The following is a 20,472-nucleotide window of genomic DNA, read 5'->3' on the forward strand; positions in this document are numbered from 1 at the left end:
TCCCTGGTGTCCTCTGAGGCCTGGGCAGGCGTGGCCACCGTGGCAGCATGTGCTACCACCACAGGCTCGCACACCTACCCCTCTGGCCTCTCCCTTCTGTGCAGGGCATGGGCTGGAGCTCTTTAGATCCCAGCTCCGAGCACAGGCTGGGCATATGCAGATGCACAGTAAACGCTGAGCTGAGGTGGCTTTTATTATTCCCGTGAGAGAAAATAAAGAGCTGAGTGCTCAGCCAGTGAGTTTGAATTGGGCTTGGGCTGTTTGTGGATTATTTATACTCACTGAGTCTCACCCCTAAACTGGAGGTAATAGTGCATAGTTCATTGTCAGGAAATGCACAGAGTTCATAGTCAGACTTTGCTGTCAAGTTCAAATAAAAATAGAAATGAAAAAAGATTTTAAGCCATGGATACTATGTGAGTATAGGATAGTGTTATTTATAGGAAAATATGCTGAATAGAATGGAGTTAAATAGAGTGCCTCTCCTTTAGGACATTGGATTTTCAGGTTGCGTCTAGAATACTCTCTCTGATGGTAACTTACCCTCATCCCGTCCTCTAAATGTGTTCCTTGTCATTGTGCCAGCCTTCTGTTGGGCAGTTGCTGAGGTCGAGGCGAGTATTAAACAGAAAAGCAGAGGTGCTGTAAGTGAACATCTGTAGATACTCCTCACTCCCTTCCTTAGGGGTTGAGTTTGTATTTTGCGAAATCAAAAATGGTTACATCTTTATTTTTAAGCTAGAGCGCTTGGCACTGTACAAAGCACACATCTCAGCAGACCTGCATCACCATCTGCTGGGACCAGTTTTGAAGGGGACTCGCTCTGCTCCGGATTTCATAGGTTCTAGCCTGGATTTCATAGGCTGTCTGTGGACCGCACCAGCGTGTGTGCCCGCAGCGTTGAACAGAGGGTCAGGACTGCCCTTTTTTCTTGATGAAAGACATGAACAGAAACGGGGCTCGGGTCCTGCTCTGAAAAGAGCGGACCTTTATCCATCGTCTGAGGCTTTCTGCAGCTTCCCAAGTTCTCCTTGGTACGGAACATAAATGCATAGGGCTGGCTGCCAGTGGTCAGGACCCAGCATCCAGGAGGCGGGTGGAGTGTGGAGGGCAGCAGGTGGAGTTGTCTGAGGAGCCAGCATTGTGGAAAGGAGAGGCAGGGAGTGTGGGTCTTGGCAGGACACAGGTCTGGGGCCTTAGGGGCCCCCAGCCTGCCAATGGACAGTGGAGACGAGGACAAGGCAGGTGCGGTAGATCTGGACAGGAGGCGTCAGGACCTTGTGGTGCAGCCCTTCCTGTGGCTCTGGAAGATTCGCTGAATATGTTTGTGGTGGGGGGCTGGCAGCACAGGACCTACATAGAGTTGCTGCTGGTTACGTTAAACATGGAGGGATAGACGTCCTGGAAGTTTTTTATAATATCCATTTCTCACTTTTCCCTTGCATTTTGACAGCCTTCCAAAGGCACCTTTACTGAATTTACATTGTTCTTGTCTCTGCTCCTCTTTCTGTTTGTTGCAGCCCAGCTGAGATTTCCTTTTTAGAAAAAGACTCTTGTAACTGCTGCTGTCTTCTCCCGTTACCTTGTGAAGAGCTTCCACTCATGGGGATTCAGATGGGCTCATTTTGCAGCTGGGACAGTCACTAGATGCAGAGGGGCCACAGGCTTGTGGGTCCGTGGCTCCTGGCGGGGGACATGGAACTCCGCCGGGGCTGGCGTTGGGCAGCACTGCTGAGATGTGCTGCTCTTGGGACCCATGTGTCCTCTTCCTGAGCCCGTGCTGGGTGTGACATACCAGTGAAAACGGGGACAGAAGTCAGTCCTGCTGCCCTCAGCTCTGCTCATGGTCAGGACTTGCCCCGCCACTCCTTCCCTTCTTATGAAGATAATTTCTTGACTTTTGTATGTTCTTCCTTCCTTACCCTATGGAGAAATCATGAAAGCTTAACTTCTGACCTAGAAAAATGCAATACATTTCTTTTCTAAGTCAGTGGCTGTTTCTGCGTCTCCTCTCTTTCTGGCATCTTAAGTCTCTTCTGTTAAGCATTCAGGATTCTGATTCATAGAAATACATTGGAATCCCACGGAGACAGCGTGGCATGATGGTATAGTTGCCTCAGGGATTTCACACGCATTATAACAGGCCTCAAGTATGTTCCTTCCACTAAAGGAATAATTAGTCATTAATCTGAGCAAATGTTTTGGGGTAAGTGGCTGGTGACATTTCCATATTTTCTCTGAATAGAAATTTCAACATACAATTTTGCCTCACTTGTGGATCCAGATACACAGAAAGGTATAAAATGCGGTGTCGCTGCCTCTGCTTGCTCCCTGTCCACACTCCTCGTCTCTGAACAGGGTCCCTGTTGACAGTTTCAAGTGCGTCCTTCTCAGATCTTGCGTTTGCCAGCATTGGTGCCACGCGCATGGTGTCCTGTTCCTTCCCGTGGCACAGTGTCTGGGAGATCTTTCTGTGCTGGCATCTACCAATCAGCTCGTTCTTTTTCATGACCAAATCGTGTGTAAGTAGTTTTCATTTTTGCACTTTTGGGAGTACGTCCATTGGATAAGTTCTTAAACGGAATTGCTGAATTGAAAAGTACTGCAGCAGAAAGGTTGCGCCGTTTACTCTCCCCCAGCAGAGCCTGGGCCGCCTGTGTACTCCCGCGCCCTTGGCGGACACTCTCATTTCTGCCAGACTCACCTGAAGCGGTGTGGTGTTCATGCTTTAACTGGAGAGTTTAAGCGTCCTTCATGTCTGGCCATTGTGTTTGTCTTTCTGGGTCTGCTTTTTATGTCTTTCGCTGGTTGTGTCCACCTTTGTCTTACTGCTGTCCTTGTGAAAAGAAGTTAATCGTCTGTCATGTATTTTGCACATTGGTTGTCCTGGTGGTTTACCTTTTAGCTCATAGAACTTTATTTTCCATTCTGAAGCTTTACATTTTATTGTAGCAAACTGAACAGACTCTCTGAGATTATAACCGTATTAATCCATGCTTTATTCTAGAATTTCTGTGGTTTCTTTTTTTACATTAGAATCTTTGACTCAGCTAGAACTTACTCTGATATAAATGAGTAGACATGCAGCTTACTTTGCCCTCAGATGGGCAGCTGGCTAATTGCCCCCCCCCACCATTGACTGAATAATCCTATTTTTCTTTTTATTTTTGTATATTTTAAAAATATTTTCTTTATGAGATTTTATGACTTGAAGTGCCACCTGTGTGTTTCAGTATCTCTTGAGTTTCTTTCCTGCTGTTTTCCTTCTCCAGTGCTGAAATTTCAAATTTTTGATGTCTCAACGCTTTAATCTCTGGCAGAGGCTCACCTCACATTACCCTTCTTCCTCTTCATAGTTTTCTAGGCTATTCATACATACATTTTCCATATGAACTTTAATATCGTTTTATCTGTTGCGCTCCTGTGAAACTCTTGTTGGTAAGGTAAACAGTAGTTTTAGAAACGGATGCACATACTGAGGACAGCTTTTCCCCGCAGAGGTCTTTCTGCCCGTGCTCAGATCTTCCTTGTTTTCTTGGTGACTTGCTCCTGGCACAGTAAGCGCGCTGGCTTGCGGGGCATTTGCTGGTTGCCCTCTCACGGGTCAGCTCGCCTCCTTGAGCTGGTGGCTGTGAGGCACAGTGCAGCCCTGGGTCTCTGCGGACAAAGCATTGCCCACCGCCTGCCTCAGCCTCCTCGTGGCCCCATAGTCCTCCCCTCCTTCCTCCCTACAGTCTCCTCCTGTCTCTGCTGCGCCCTCTGCAAAGGCCAGGAGGGAGAGGATGGCCGAGAGCAGCCCCGGCAGGGATGAGTCCCCTGCACTGGTGCCGGGAGCAGGCCCCATCAGGGAGGCTGGCCCTTGCCTGCCCCAGCTCTGCTGCCTGTGAGCGGACCCAGGGCCACTGGGACCCGGAGAGCGGGCGCCTGGGTCGGTGCCTCCAGCTCCTCTCAGCCTTCTCTCAGACCTCAGGGGCACTTCTCTGGACTTCGGGCAGCTCTGAGAAGGGTTGATGTCTGGCACCAGGAGCTGGCTTCTTCTCCTTTGAGGTTAGAGTTAGGAACTGCTACCCTCTAGGTTGCTTCAGGCCTTTCTCAGAGAGGGGACAGAAGCCAGTCTCGGCTTCTTTGAAGAAGCATTTATGCTCCTAGCTTTTACTAAAGAGCAATTCAGCATGTTAAAGCGTAAGGGGGGCTTCCCTGTGGCGCAGTGGTTGAGAGTCCGCCTGCCGATGCAGGGGACACGGGTTCGTGCCCCAGTCCGGGAATATCCCACATGCCGCGGAGCGGCTGGGCCCGTGAGCCATGGCCGCTGAGCCTGCACGTCTGGAGCCTGTGCTCCGCAGCGGGAGGGGCCACAACAGTGAGAGGCCCGCGTACCGCAAAAAAAAAAAAAAGCTTAAGGAATAGGGTAGAATGGTTGAAATTCCATGCTTGAGTTTTGTGTGACACGGAAGCAGGGGAGATGGGGATGCTGAGATGTGGAGGGCTCCACGCCTGGTATGGGCTGGTGCAGGGCCTTTGCCCAGGTGATGTGGGGCTTGGGGAGGCTGAGTGCGTAGGGTTAGCAAGTTTGTGATGTTGCTGAATTGAAAGACGCTGATTTACTGCCTCTCAGGAGCTGTCTGTGGAATAAGCGAGTGCTGCAGACCACCCTGCGCGCGTGGCGGAGGGCCTGTTTCAAGGCAGCCCTGGGGAGACGGCGCGTGGTGTGGGGAGCGGGTGTCGCACAGGGTGGCCGTGCAAGCTCTGAGCTACCAGGGGGGCAGAAGACACTTAGTCCTCTGTTCCCACTTTTGAGCCCAAGTTTCCCTGCCTTGGACAAACGCCCTGTGTTCCTGTCACTTCTCCCTGGCCACCACAGAAAAGCTGCCCGTCCGTCTCTCCGGGTGCCCCCACGCCCCTTCCCACTCTGTCTCTACCTTGCCTCCCGCCTGACAACAGGACAGTCAGATGTCCTCATGCCAGACTCAAAGGGCACGGTCTGACTTGTGCAGCTTTTCTAGGCATTTCCAGTTTGTCCTCTGTCCCCAGCCTCGAGGGCCCTCTCACCGATGGCCCCGCCTCAGCCCTCGTGGGGTCTCCTGGGACACCCTGGCTGCGGGCTTGGCTGTTTCTGACCCCGTGACGCCTGTCTCCAGCATTCATTTGGCGCTTACTTGCTGCTTGATTCTTTTTTCTTTAAAAGGACCAAGTAACACGTAAGCTCTTTGGGGGCCTGAACCATGTCTTACCATCTTTGTATCTTCTATGGTAACTAATAGGGTCGTTACTAATAGGCTACCTGGTTTATGGGTGGTAACCATTTTTTCCCCAAAGATTGTTAGGTTACAAGTCTGAGAAAGTAATTTTTTTAAAGCTTTTATTTTCTCTGTTGGTAGATTTCCTGAGATTACTAGCCGGTGAACAGTCTTTTTCTCTGATCATCGCTGTGACTTCACAAACTTGATTGCGGGGCCGCTTATTGAGATCTGTGTTCAGAGAAGAGGCGGGCCACACTGCAGACTTCCTGTTGGTAGCTTTTCACTCTCACTTCTTGTCTCCTTGCTTCCTTGGATCATACTGTTTGTGCCAAGAATTGACCGTGGTGCAGGCTTTGCTGCCAGCCAGTCTGGCCTGGCTTCACGCTGAGGACTTTGCTGGTTTACACGCTACAAGGCAAGCCCAGTGGTGGATCCTCTGTTGCTGAGTTGTAGCTGGTGAGTTAAGGGTGAGCCACAGTGAGCCTGTGCCTTATGACCCAGTCGTGCACAGAAAGTGACAGGTCAGGATCTGCCTGCTGGGACCTTTAAATCCCTGGAGTGTGTCTGTGCGTATTTTGACGTTAGCTCGGAAAGGGGGACATAGCCCTTAGGAAGGTGCAGAGTGCTGTGAGAATATTTATGGTATTTTACTAGAAGGCAAGAGCTTAATTTCATGGACAGATAACCCCCTGGGAACAGGACAGTGTCCAACCAGGTGGTAAACTGCATGATACAAACATTGTTCAAAGGAAACGGTATGAAGAAGGCCTTTAAGTGAGGGTTAATTTGTGTGAACTGAGGGAGTTCTCCCCGTAAGAGGTGGCTCTTGATGGCTGGCCAGGATGAGCCTCTAAACAATGAGAAGGAAACGGAAACAGGTTGGGAACGAGGTGCTCTGGTGGACCAGGGAGGATGGACTCTCCCTGGGGCCGGGTGAGGGATGGGCAGCTCACCAGACTGAGTGTCAGATAGGGACTCTCAGTCCACGTGTTTGTTGAAAACTTGCCTCCTTTTGCAGCTTAAAGCAAAGATTTCATAAATAATTTTAGGGTTTATTTCTCGTAGATTTGGTATGATTCTTTTAGATGAGAACTGTCATTTCGACACAAAAATAAAATTGTTCACATTGTGGCTGTTTCTTTAAAGACAGGCTAGGCTGCAAAGCCCAAGTGTTTGGTTAAGTCTGGTGACCCTCTTGGTGATGAGGAAACCTCAGAGTATGGATCCCACGTTAGTGTAGTGGGGGAGGGTGCCTCCTGTCAGCAGTTTCCTAAGGGCAGAGGACTGGAAGGCAGGGGAGGGTGTGGGATTTTTAAGTTTTTTTCCTCCTGTTGTTGTGTGCCTGGACCAGTGGTTCTTAAGCAGAACACTTTTGCCCTGCAGGGGATTTGGCAATGTCTGGAGATGTTTGGGATTGTCCTGTCTGGGGGATAGGGTGGGGTGTTACTGGCATCCAGTGGGTGGAGGCCAGGGTGCAGTTAAATGTGCTCTAAGGCACCAGGATGCCCTCGACACAGAATGATCCCCGAAATGTCAAGAGTGCCGAGATCGGAGAATCTCATCTAGTGTAGTGGTTTATTTTCTCTTTTTTCTCCTTGTTTATTTGGCACTTGTTTTAAAATCCTTATGTCTCTTCCCTTATTAGTCAAAGGCAGTGCTTCCCAGAGGGGTCTGCAGACAAGGCTTCCAGTCACCCTGTGTTCTGGCTTAACACGGGGGCCTGAGCCTCTGGAACCCGAGTCTCAGCCTGGGGTCCCAGATCTGTGTGTCTGATGGTGCCCTTGGTGACCCTTGCACCTCTGGAGCTTGAGAGCCACTCCTCTCAGGCTGTAGCGACGTTTCTTGTCACCAGCCATCTTACAGTATTGTCCCTGGACCCACCTGCCTCACTCACCCTAACCAGAATATACTGGAACGCTATGTTGCAGCCTCTGCTGCGGAAACACCTATGGCCCGTGTGTGGAGAGAGCGGCTAGCACATGGCCTGAGTGGGAGGCAGGTCCTTCTTAGTAAAAAGGCTGGAGCGTGCCACGTGGAGACAGGGGGCCTAGGGCCTCAGAGGACAGGAAGAGGGGGGATTGTGTCCCTGCCTCCTGACACAGTGCTGGGAGAAGGAGGTGGCTTTGCGCTGAGGGCGACAGAACAGCCTGCCCTCTGGATCCTGCCCTCCTGTTTATCCACTCAGGAAGGGAGAGGGTACCTTAAGTAAGGGTTAACATCCTCCCTGGGAAGCCACCATCAGCTTTTTGCTTCCAAGGGGGAGAAAAAAGCCGCTGCAGCCTGTGAGCAAAGGCTCTTGGCGCGTCCCCCCTCCGAGGCCGCGAGTGGGGGCGTGGTGGGCGGGGCACTGTCATCGCATTCATGGAAATAAGCCTGGAGGAAGGAGCACACGCTCCAAGTGTCAGCCCGGCGACGTCTCCGTCCACGCCTGCCTTCCCCACCAGCATCGGTTCCCTCTCCACCCGGGTTTCCGCTCAGCTTTTGTGTTCGCGGCCGCCGCCTCTGCCCTGGCTGTGCGGACGCACGTTCTGTGCGGGCTCCATCGCTGCCTCCGCCCGGCGCTGTGGGGGCAGCCGGGGGCCTGGGACTGGGGGGTCGCGGTGCTGGGCCACCATGGCCTCTGAAGCTGAGAGCTGCCAGCTGCCCGGGCTTTGACGTCGCCGCCCTGGGGCTGCCGGGATCCTGGGGCTGCCGGAGAGGGGACTCGCCCTGGGTAAGAGGCCGGGTGGGTGGCGCGTGTGAGCCCATCGTGTGCAGCTTCCTGTAGAGCGCGGATCCCTCTGTTATTATTATGCGCCGCCGCTGCTGCCGGCCTCTCCCACCCAGGAGCAGGCAGCAGCGTGATGTGTGCAGCGGCTGCTTCTCTGCATGTCTGTCTTGTGGTTTCGCATTCTGCTCTCTCCTCCTAGGGTTTTTCCAGTAGCTTCTTCAAATAGAGGTTTAAACCTTCAGTGTGGTTTCTTCTAGGCCTGAGATTGAGGAGCAAGCTAATAACCGATTTCTGTGGTCCTGCTCTGGTGAGGTTAGAAATAGGCCGGCAGAAAGCAGAGGGGCAAATCCGGCGAGATCTCCCTCTCAACCCACCCTAGGAGTTTTTATTTTACTCATTAAGAACTTTGGAACCTTCCCCGGGTATGGTAGCCCTCTTTCCAAAAATGCACATAGAAGAGGAGCTGGAGTCCCGCGTTTATTTTGGTGCCAGGGGTCTGTTCCAGCTGTCAGCCAAGGCGGGGGGCAGTGTTTCAGTCTGCAGAAGTGTTCAGGGTTTTACAAAGGGCCAGCGTACACATAGGTTTTAGGAAGGCGGGTAAAGTGAGAGCGAACTGACTTCAGTTCTTCACGCCCTCACCGAGCCTCTCTTTTGGAGGGAAGGGATGTGGTGGCACAGCTGTGCAGTGCCAGAGATGGCAGCTGGTGTGGGGAGGGAGGAGAGGGGTGCCGATGCTCAGTTCGGCTGCTAGGATGGGAGCTCCGAGGCTCCCAGAGAGCACGAGGGCTCTGCGATGTCTCAAGGAGCCAGAGGTAGAACATGGCTCTCCTTGCTGAGCTGGCTCCAGCTCCGCTTGCAGTCTCTGTGACCCTTTCAAAAACAGCCTTGGAGACAGAGATTGCAAGTATGAGTGCTGGAGAGAAACTGCTGCAGAAGTCCAGCTGGATCACATAGTACCACTGCTAGGTTTTAGAAAAGCTTGAGGTTCTTAAATTGATTATTTTCTAGTGTTCAGCTTTTCTTGAAAGCAGATGTTAACTTTATTTTTCTAAACCAAACTTTCAGGATAAAATTTTATGACTTTGTTTCTTTTACTACCTTGAAATTTGACTTCATTTTCCCTTTGGTTAGCTGGTTGAATCATAAGGTTATGCAAACTGGTCTTTGAGTTCTAGGATTTATTAGATAAAATGTGTTGATTCCCTTCTCTATGTAAGGTAAGATGATAAAATACCCTGCTTTCATGAGACAGTTTATGGAGCTGTTTATTATACACCCTCTCATTGGGAAGGACAAGGATGCTGACATGCCCATTCCTGCTTAAGGAAACCAGGGCAGGGAGAGGTGGTGGTTTTCTCCAGGTCACAGAGCAACTAGGCAGTGAAGCCCCACACAGGTGTCCCTCCCCTCAACCCCCAATCCCTGGGCAGTGTCTCATTTTAGTTAAGGGGGCCTGAGTTGTTAGGTTAGCGGTTAGATGAGACGTCTCAAAGACTGAGATAGGAACAAAGTTTTCCTTAAAGATGCAGACTATGGTAATAAAATCTTTAATGTACTTACTTCTAGGTGGGAGACTGGGTGGTCTTTGTGTGGAAAGAATTTAAACTAGAAGAGTAAATATTCACCTTGGCAATTTGCTAGAAGGCACCTCTCACCTCCTGTGTTGAATGTCAGTTATGCTAGACACGTGCCAATTTAATTCTTTCTTTTAGAATCACTTAGGCTGTAAATTGGTGGTGAGACACTTCTCTTCTAGTGCTTTACACAAAAGTCAAATCATAGCTTCTTGGGAAAGGGACTAAGGTAAGCAGAAATCGGGAAGTCAGGATATTGCTATGAAAATTTTGTTTCATTTGTTTTTAATTACAGTAAAATATATATAACATAAAATTTACCATTTTAAGTGAATGGTTCAATAGCATTAAGTTCATTTACCTTGTTGACAACCATCACCGCTATCCCTCTCCAGAATTTTTGCAAAACTGAAACTCTGTCCCGGTTAAACACTGACTCCCCATTCTCCCCTCCCCCAGCCCCAGACACCCACCATTCCACTTTCTGTCCCTGTAAATTTGGCTTCTCTAGGGACCTCATGTAAGTGGAATCGTACAGTATTGGTCCTTTTGTGGCTGGCTTATTTCACTTAGCATAATGTCTTCCAGGTTCCTTCATGCTCTAGCACGTGTCAGAATTTCCTTCCTTTTCGAGGCAGAATAATATGGTATTAAATTATACAGAGGGTTGCTGTAGTTTTGACTTAGTTGAAGGGAAAAGGAATTGTTTCCCGAAGTCGGGAGACTTTCTGTAAAGGTGTGAGGTGGTCAAGTCAGCAGACTGTTGGCCGTATATGTGTCTACAAGTTTCAGATTTCGGTCACATCCCTTTGCTACATCCTCCTGTGCCCTCTGGTCTTGACAACTACCCTGAGATCTGTCTCTAAGTGTGAGGCTGTCAGCGAAGCCCCTTAGTCATTGTAGCTTTCTGTTTCACTCATCTCTATGTTGCCTTTACTTAAGGACCCTGTGAATTTTGGTTGTTTTCTTATCCCCATCATGAAGATCTGACCTCATGTATTTCTTTTTTTTGGCAATACGCGGGCCTCTCACTGTTGTGGCCTCTCCCATTGCGGAGCACAGGCTCCGGACGCGCAGGCTCAGCGGCCATGGCTCACGGGCCCAGCCGCTCCGCGGCGTGTGGGATCTTCCCGGACCGGGGCACGAACCCGTGTCCCCTGCATCGGCAGGCGGACTCTCAACCACTGCGCCACCAGGGAAGCCCTGACCTCTAACGTCAGCATAGAATTGAGAGTTTTGTGAAAGTCTGCTGACTGTTTGTATGTCACCAAAGCCTGGGTTCTTTCTAGTCTTTTGGGGTTTTTCACACTGGAAGGCACTGGGATCTCTTGGGAGACCAAGGTGACTTACCCCAGGGTGGAGCAGAGCGAGTGATCTGACCGGAGGATCTGCACAGGCTGATTCAGAAAGTGCCTGGTGGTTTGACCAGCACTCACCACACCATGAGTTCTGTACGCAGGCCCTTTGATCTTTGTCTTTGGAGGCACACTGCCTTCACTCCGCGGGCAGCTTCCCAGATTTGCGCTCTTGAACCCAAAAGCTGTTTGTGAAAAGCTCATGTTCCCTCTGGAGCCGGTAACAGTTTCTGGAGCGGGTACAGGAAGGCCCAGTGCTTTACTTTACCTTTCTTTCTTTTTTAAGAACATTTATTTTATTGAAATATAGTTGATTTACAATGTTGTGTTAATTTCTGCTGTACAGTAAAGTGATTCAGTTATACATATATGGGTGTGTGTGTGTGTGTGTGTGTGTGTGTATTCTTTTTCCTATTCTTTTCCGTTATGGTTTATCACAGGATATTGAATATAGTTCCCTGTGCTCTACAGTAGGACCGTGTTGTTTCTCCATTCTGTGTATAATAGTTTGCATCTGCTAATCCTCATGCTTTACTTTACCAGGCTGCTGTGGCTCCAGGTGGGCAGGTGGTTTCTGAGGCTGTGTGTGTTTTCAGTTTCATGAAACTCCAGCCTGGAAAAGGTCTGGCCTTGCTTAGCAGGGCACCCTGGCCGGCGCTGGCTCCGGAGGCCTGGAAGTGCTTTTTCTGCACACCGACGCCCTCCTGGGCTTCATGGAGACCAGACCTGTTTGTCTACTTTCTCCACACATGGGGAAAAGGGAGGGCCTTATGGACTCTTGGCCTCACCTTTTTAAATGTTTCCCTGCTGTGCTGGTTTAAATTTAGACCCTTCTTATCCACCGAAAGGCAAGGGCTATATATAAGAAGGATGATGGTTGATGATTATGGTGGAAAAAATAAGGCAAATGACGTATTTTAAAGCTAGGCAGAGGGACCTGGTATAGCTGGAGGACCTCAGGGAGCTGTGTCTGGGCCCTAAAGCGCACCTCCAACACTTTGATAGATGTCACCCCTGGGGACGAAGGACAGACAACGCGGTCCCTTTTGGCTGGCAGCCGCCTGTATTCCTGTTGAGCAGAAACTGCTGTCAGAAGATCTGCCTTTTCAGTTAGACTTCATGGCAGGTCTCTGGGCACCTGCCCGTGACTGTGACCGCCGGAGAGGGAGAAGCTGGACCTAGCGATGCCGCGTGTGCATATCTACCCGCCCCCAGCCCGGAAGGAGGGCGCTGTCCCTTTAAGAGAGCCTCCTTTGTATGCGCTGGATGGAGCACATTGCTGCTCTGGGTTTCTGCCGGTTAAATCCGCAGAGCAACATTTAAATAAAGAAATAAATAGAAGGTCCCCTTGTGTGGCTTTTCTATTCACAGCCGAGCACAATGGTCCCTTGTTGTTGTAGGCTCTTTAATCCCCTTCATTAAATTGGAGCCCTGCAAGGGAATGGTGAGGGGCTGCTACTGGACTGGTCCCCGTGCTGGAAGCAGGACACCTTGTATTGAAATTAACCTTTGCAGGCATGAATTCCCAAGGCCTCCAGGCCCTCTGCCCCGTGTCCTTTATGCGCAGGCCGCTGCCTCCCTAGTTGCCATTCTTTTCAGGAGAAGAGGGCTTAGCTGCCTTCCTGGCACAGAAGCGTGGCTGCCGCACGTGGCAGTCGGGGGGTGGGGGTGGGGGGTGGGGGAGGAGTTGTTTGTTGCTCTGCCATCTGGCCCATCAGATCTTTTACAGTTTAACCCTAATAGCTACGCAGGAGAGCCAGGGCGTGGGTAGATAGATGCCTTTCCCAGGGGCCCACGCTGCTTTCTCAGAAACTCGGGGTGCCGAGTGGATGTGGTGGTTTCTGAGTACCAGCTGTTCCTGTCGTGTCCTGGTGGCAGCCTTCCAGGGTCCTTGAGACGCCAGCTAGGATGCTAGGGATCGCTTACTCCTCTGGCTCTCCAGCCATGGTTTTGATTCTTCATGCTGTTAAATGAAATTAAGCATTTTGTCTGTGGAATTTTTTTTTTCCTCATGGGCAACATGAGAATGAGGGCTTGAGTTGAAAATCTGCTTCTTTTTTTTTTTTTGGTAGTAAGTTCTTAGGTGATTTGTTGAACCAAAAGGGAAGCAGTGCTGTGATTTAAGGGTACTAAGCGTGGAATGGCGAAGCGATTTAGAAATCGCGTGGTTAATGTCAGGAGACAGCTTCAAAGTAAATGTGGATAAATGTCTTGCTGGTTCTAACTGCACATTGGCTAGAAGTATCTTCCATCTGACCACCAGGACATATTGATGTTCCGGAAAAACCCGAACGAACTTTCTGGCCAGCCCAATAGAAGACCTGTCTTTTTCTAGTGACCATAGGCTAACATTTTTATTTTTCATTTAAAAAATGCAGTAGTACTTAACTGTATTATTTTAAGCAAGTATTCAGGAGCTCTTGTGCCCCGTCTCTCTCCATTCCCAGACCCCCTACCCAGAAGCAACCACTCATAATGAACTTATTCTGGATTTTGATCTTCTGGTAGATGCTGCCAGGTGTGTATTAATATTCTCTTCCTGCTGATTATTTTATCAGAGTCAAAGATTATCTCCTGATTTCCTTCACTTGCAGCATTCTTTCCTTCACTCTCTCCCTGTCCATTTTTGATAGTTTTTCACAAATGTCTGGTCGCTTAATTTTCATCTTTGAGACTTTCATACACGCATTGACAACCTTGATTTCTGTCTGTGATCTTTCACGCGTGCCTCCTGCTCCTTTGTAAGAGGAGGTGCGGGGACCCTGCTTGCCCCTCTCAGGCCCTCACACCTCCGTCAGCTCTTCCCCCATTTCAGCATGCTCACAGCTGATTACATACAGCTTTTGTCCTGGAACCTGAAGTGGCCTCTGTGCCACGTGCTCCCCACCGGCACCCGCCCCGCGACAGGAGTGTGCGCCCTCCTGGGAGCTCTTCCCAGCACCAAGGTCGATGCCTCCTTTCTTGCCTCCCATTGGCTTGTGGCTTGAACCCTGATTCCCTCTAGCCTTTGTTTTTCCTGTTTCTAGCTACCTTGTTGTTCTGTTGAGAGGAGACCCAGTGATGCCTTCTCCCATCGTAAACACTCCAGCTCTTTCCCATTCATTCTCTCGTCCGCTCTTCCTGAGGACGGTCTTCTTGCAGCCCATTGGCCTCTTGTTCTGATCGGATCCTCTCCACGCTGTGAGCGTGCGTGCGTGTCGGGTCAGAATCGTTTTTGTTTAGAACTTTGAAAGCCCCTTCCACTGTCTTACGGGATCTCTGTTGCTCCAGCCCAGTTCTTGTTTTGTGGGTGATCTGGTTCCCCTCTTTACTCCTCATCGAGGTTTCAGGATTGTCTTTAATCCTTCAACTTCTGAACTTTACTCTGAGGACTTCTCTGAGATTAAAAAAACTTTATTATACTGAATGGACTGACTTCTTGCTTATATTTTGTTTTGCTTCTTTTTTCAAGTCTTTTCTTTTGCACTTTGTTCTGTAGGAGTGCCTCAACTTCATCTTTTATCCTTTTATTGACTTTTTTTATTTTGGGAGAGGCTAGAGGGGCAAAATATGTTTAATTTCCAAGAGCTTATTATTTTTCTGTAGTTGTGTCCTTTTCATAGTTTCCTGTTCTTTCAAAGTTTTCTCTGTTTCCTTAATTATCTCTGTCTGCTCCAGGGTAGGTTATCTGCTCCCTGCCCTGCTGGTTCCCATTTGGGCCGGAGGCTCAGCCATCTCTGTGAGCGGAAGAATGATACGGTGGATGGGCTGAGTGGGAGCTCCAAGTGTGGGGACGGGCCCGGGGCATAAGTCTGCTCTCCACAGGGCAGTACCAGGCCTCCCAAATATAGGAATCGAGGCTCCGCCCTGGGCACCCTCTCCCATGCTTGCTCTCCGCGTGTCGGTCCAGCTCCTTTGTTTTTGCCTGGGGACAAATATATATTCAGAACCTTTGGGTGCCAGACACTGTGCTGGGTGCTGCGAACACGGCAGTGTCAGGCATGCAAGGTCCCTGCCCTGGTGGAGTTTCTGCTTTCAGAGGGAGGTGTTGGCGCTCTGCTTTCTTTGCCCTGGAAATTCGTTGAAGCCTCTTTTGCCGATGGCCCCTCTCCCCGTACTCTGTGGTATTGCAGGATTGTACCTTTTTTTATCCCTCTACTCTCTCTAAAGCAGCATCTCAGAAGGCGGAGGACCGCAGGCACATTTTGAGCTTCTACTGCAGAAACTAGACTGTGACCTTCCAGAAAAACTGTCTTGTGTGAAGGCTAACCCAGAATGGCTGGGTGCTTAGATTCTGAAAAGGAAGCCACCACTGAGAGTTTCCAGTTTGGAACAGTAGAAATTGGCTTCTCAGGGTATCCAGCAGTCTTGAGATACAGATTTTTCACGTCATGGTTCTGTTTTTCATCAGCCTTGTTATGAGGACCGTAGTCTTGCCTCTGATTGGGGTGAGACTCCTTAGTGATCTGATCAAGTCTTCTCTGTGGTGCAGAGTCAAAGCCTGGTTATTCATTCCCCCATGGAATAGCTATTAAAGAAATGAACTATTGCCTCAAATTTTGCAAAACCATGTTATGTTAGAAGCTCCGGAAATTAGTTTCTTAAAGCGAACTTCTCATCTTCATGGACTAGAAATTTTTCTGGTTTGTGAAGTCCAGAAGAAGCAGAGTGAACTCCTTTGGGTGTGCTTTTCTCTAGAATGGGGAATGGATCAGTATAGTTTGTGCTGTTTCTTAGAGTGGCTTTTGCTCTAACTAGAGCTGACCTGTTGTTCGTTAGCTTTCTCCTGAGGTAGCTGCTGGCATGCTCACCCCTGAGTTCACAGAGGCACAGTTGAGGCCGCACTTGGAAGGCCTGGGCTTGGGTGTAGGTGGTCTGTTGGAATCTCTAGATAGCTCTGTCTTCCAGCCTCTAGTGAATTAGGAGTGTATTTCAAACTACAGGACTCAGTGCGTTCATTAGGCTACGAAATCAGTTCCGTGGGCCACAGCCACTGTTAGGAAAACTAAGTGTAAAACAGTAGAAAATGTCAATAGATTTCTCGTGGTGAGGGGTTTGTTTTTGTTTTCTTTTTTTGGCTGCACTGTGAGGCATGTGGGATCTTAGTTTCCCAATCAGGGATCAAACGCATGCCCCCTGCAGTGGAAGCATGGAATCTTAACCATTGGACCACTGGGGAAGTCCCAAGGGTATTATTTTTGTGTATGGGGGAGATTGGGTCTTGAAATCGAATGCATTTTTTAATTGTGGGTCTTGGAGAAGTTTAAAAGACACTTTTCTAGGGACTTTCCTGGTGGCGCAGTGGTTGGGAATCCACCTGCCAATGCAGGGGACACGGATTCGAGCCCTGGTCCGGGAAGAATCCACATGCCGCGGAGCAACTAAGCCTGCAAGCCACAACTACTGAGCCTACGGGCCACAACTACTGAAACCCGCACACCTAGAGCCCGTGCTCTGCAACGAGAGAAGCCACCGCAGTGAGAAGCCCGCACACCGCAACTAAGAGTAGCCCCCGCTCGCCGCAACTAGAGAAAGCCTGCGTGCAGCAACGAAGACCCAATGCAGCCAAAAATAAATATACAGTGGAGAAAAGACAGCCTCTTCAATAAGTGGTGCTGGGAAAACTGGACAGCTACATGTAAAAGAATGAAATTAGAACACTCCCTAACACCGTACACAAAAATAAACTCAAAATGGATTAAAGACCTAAATGTAAGACCAGACACCATCAAACTCTTAGAGGAAAACATAGGCAGAACACTCTATGACATAAATCATAGCAAGATCCTTTTTGACCCACCTCCTAGAGAAATGGAAATAGAAACAAAAATAAACAAATGGGACCTAATGAAACTTAAAAGCTTTTGCACGGCAAAGGAAACCATAAACAAGACGAAAAGACAATCGTCAGAATGGGAGAAAATATTTGCCAATGAAGCAACTGACAAAGGATTAATCTCCAAAACATACAAGCAACTCATGCAGCTCAATATCAAAAAAACAAACAACCCAATCCAAAAATGGGCAGAAGACCTAAATAGACATTTCTCCAAAGAAGATATACAGATTGCCTACAAACACATGAAAGAATGCTCAACATCATTAATCATTAGAGAAATGCAAATCAAAACTACAATGAGATATCATCTCATACCGGTCAGAATGGCCATCATCAAAAAATCTACAAACAGGGGCTTCCCTGGTGGCGCAGTGGTTGAGAGTCCGCCTGCCGATGCAGGGGACACAGGTTCGTGCCCCGGTCCGGGAAGATCCCACATGCCGCGGAGCCTGCGCATCCGGAGCCTGTGCTCCGCCGCGGGAGAGGCCACAACAGTGAGAGGCCCACGTACTGCAAAAAAAAAAAAAAAAAAAAAAAAAATTTACAAACAATAAATGCTGGAGAAAAGGGAACCCTCTTGCACTGTTGGTGGGAATGTCAATTGATACAGCCATTATGGAGAACAGTATGAAGGTTCCGTAAAAAACTAAAAATAGAACTACCATATGACCCAGCAATCCCACTCCTGGGCATATACCCTGAGGAATTCAAAAAGAGTCATGTACCAGAATGTTCATTGCGGCTCTATCTACAATAGCCAGGACATGGAAGCAACCTAAGTGTCCACTGACAGATGAATGGATAAAGAAGATGTGGCACATATATACAACGGAATATTACTCAGCCATAAAAAAGAATGAAACTGAGTTATTTGTAGTGAGGTGGTTGGACCTAGAGACTGTCATACAGAGTGAAGTAAGTCAGAAAGAGAAAAACAAATACCGTATGCTAACACATATATATGGAATCTAAAAAAAAAAAAAAGAAAAAAAAATGGTCAGAAGAATCTAGGGGCAAGATGGGAATAAAGATGCAGACCTGCTAGAGAATGGACTTGAGGATACGGGGAGGGGGAAGGGTAAGCTGGGAGAAAGTGAGAGAGTGGCATGGACATATACACACTACCAAACGTAAAATAGATAGCTAGTGGGAAGCAGCCGCATAGCAGCAGGAGATCAGCTCGGTGCTTTGTGACCGCCTAGAGGGGTGGGATAGGGAGGGTGGGAGGGAGAGAGATGCAAGAGGGAAGAGATATGGGGACATATGTATACGTATAACTGACTCACTTTGTTACAAAGCAGAAAGTAACACACCATTGTAAAGCAGTTATACTCTAATAAAGATGTTAAAAAAAAGAAAAAGAAATAAAAATAAATAAATTTTTTTTTTTAAGCAAGACACTTTTCTAGACAAGGGTGGGGAAAAGCTGGATAAAAAAGGAAGAATCAGCTTAGAACCTAATGTAACTAACTAACCTGTGCTGAGACTTAATTGTGGTCTATTGTTTCTACCCTCTTCTATTGTCTTACATGATTCTTATGAAATATTTGGGGAGAGTAACTGTGCTCTGAACGCAGTAGATTCAGTTTCAGTGCCATTTTTGGCAAGTCGTGCACCCTGACTGCGCCTTCAAGCAGAACTGTTCCACTGTGCTGCCCAGTAGAAACGTAATATGAGCCACAAATGCAGTGTTACACTCCAGCAGCCCCTGTGAGCACAATTAAAATAATGTATTTTATTTACCAACTTATCATTTCAATGTTTAATCAATACAAAAAAGTATTAAAGAGATATGTTAACTTTTTTGGTACAAAACTGATGTGTATTTTACACACACAGCCTATCTGAAAGTGGGCTAATCACATTTCAAGTGCTTACTACCCACACTCGGCTTGTGGCCACCACATCATACGGAGCAGTTCTCACTTACTGAGGCGCCTGCGCGAAGGATGGGCGCATCCAGGTACTGCCCCCCCAATCTGGCAACATGGGGCCCTTTGCTGTGGCCCCCAAGGGAATGGGACCAACACTTGTGAGCCCCTCCTAAGCCCCAGGCGGGATGGGGCGCACTTCAGTGACTGTGGGACTTCACCCTCACAGCAGCCAGTGCATGGGCGAGGGTGTCCCCATTTTATTGGTGGTGAACGCGGCCTGAATAGGTTCAGTAACTGTGCAAAGTGGCCTGAGTGCCGTGTGGTGGGATGGATCTGGGATTGGAGCCGGGCGTGCCTGATGCCAACGCCTGTTCTTCCGTCGACCACTGGCTGCCCGCACACTCAGAAGGGCCGTTGTAGGGCCTACCTACCCTGAGCCCCTGCTTTTAGAGGAGATGGAGTCTTGAGGAATGGGGAAGCGTTTTATGGTGAGAACTGTGATGGGGAATTAAGTAACTTTGTTCTGATGATAAGAGCTCATTTAAAAATATGATTCAAAAAATGTTAAAGGGTGTAAAGCAGAGAGAAAAGTCCCCATAACTCCATCCTCAGAGTTAAACATTGTTTCAGTTTGGGGGTGTGTCCTTCTAGATTTTTTTTCTCTGTACATACTAGTCTCTCCCCTTCCCCCTCCAGAATGGCACAAAACTGTTGTTCACGTTGCCTCTCTGTTGCCTCCCCCTCCCCGCTAGGGTCATGGCCATTGCCACTGGGTCAGCCCCGGCTGGACCCAGTGAGGGAGCTGAGGCCTAGAGAGATGGATTAACCAGGGGCCTGAGCCCCCCACCCCTCAGGATGGAAATGGCCAGGGCCTGGCCCACAGTCCTCCTCTTTCATTCCTAGCCAACCTCATCTCATCTCAGGCAGCCTTTTCTCTCTTGTTTTTTTGTGACAACTGTTCCTTTATCAGAGCTCTTCTCTGTGATCCACTATCCTTTCTAACCCTGGTAATCCTGACGGAGAATGGGAGCCAGATCCGTCCCCAGCAGTCGCTCATTTCCGACACTGGCTTCTCACCCCTTCCGTGGTACCTCTGTCCTTTTGCGTCTCTGGATTGTATTTATTTTTGGCGAGGAAAAGCTTTCTTAGTAATCCTTCCCACCTTTTCTGTAGTTCCCAGTGACCTGACTGCAGAGGAGCGCCAGGAGCTGGAGAACATTCGGCGGAGGAAGCAGGAGCTGCTGGCTGACATCCAGGTAGGAGCTGGGCAGCCACCTCGACCAGGTGTCTTCTTGTGACACCTTCTGCCTTGGTCTCACCACAGTTCTGATAAAGTGCAGGTATTGATAACCAGCTTTGCTTATTAACAAGTGAGAGCGGAATCTCAGAGAGGAGGAGTGCTCTGTAAGCTGCACCCAGCTGGCCGGCTGTCAGGCTAGAGTGACAGGTCTCCTGACTGCGACTAGAACCCAGGCTTCAGGTTATGTAGACCCATGTCCACGTCCTGGTGGCCACTTTCTGGCAGGGCGATTCTAGATAGAGAATTTTGCCTCTCTGGTCTTCAGTTTCTTTTTCTGTAAAATAGGAATGAAAACACCTGTTGATAGGTTGCCATTAGTTGGATTATTTAGCCCCTGGGGAAGCCAATTCTTTTAGAATTCTCTGCTCTGTAACACATTTGAGCGCTCAGGGGCAGGAACGGGAGGGGGCACAACCTGTAACGCCAAGCTGCGAAGTGTATCGTTGGAAAGACTGGGCATGCTCCAGTGTTGGTGTGAGTATACTTTGCTGTGGCCCTAGTTCTTTGATTCCTCCTTCACTGGTAAGTGCTGGGAAAGCTTCGCAGTTCTTCACTCAGAGCCCCCTCCAGCGAGACGGTCGTCCACTCTTGAGGGCCTGCT

The 20,472-nt window shown here is 49.0% G+C and overlaps 1 protein-coding gene across 3 annotated transcripts in view; it reads left to right on the forward strand.

Moving 5' to 3' along the window:
- Positions 1-20,472, forward strand: part of CYTH1 (cytohesin 1) — a 78,627-nt gene that overhangs the window by 36,751 nt on the left and 21,404 nt on the right. For all 3 annotated transcript variants that reach the window (XM_060132844.1, XM_060132843.1, XM_060132845.1), the window contains exon 2: positions 19,745-19,827. In XM_060132844.1, coding sequence (XP_059988827.1) covers positions 19,745-19,827 — 83 coding nt within the window. The remainder of the gene's footprint in view (positions 1-19,744; positions 19,828-20,472) is intronic.

Source organism: Lagenorhynchus albirostris, chromosome 20, assembly GCF_949774975.1.
Source record: "Lagenorhynchus albirostris chromosome 20, mLagAlb1.1, whole genome shotgun sequence".
Taxonomy (NCBI): domain Eukaryota; kingdom Metazoa; phylum Chordata; class Mammalia; order Artiodactyla; family Delphinidae; genus Lagenorhynchus; species Lagenorhynchus albirostris.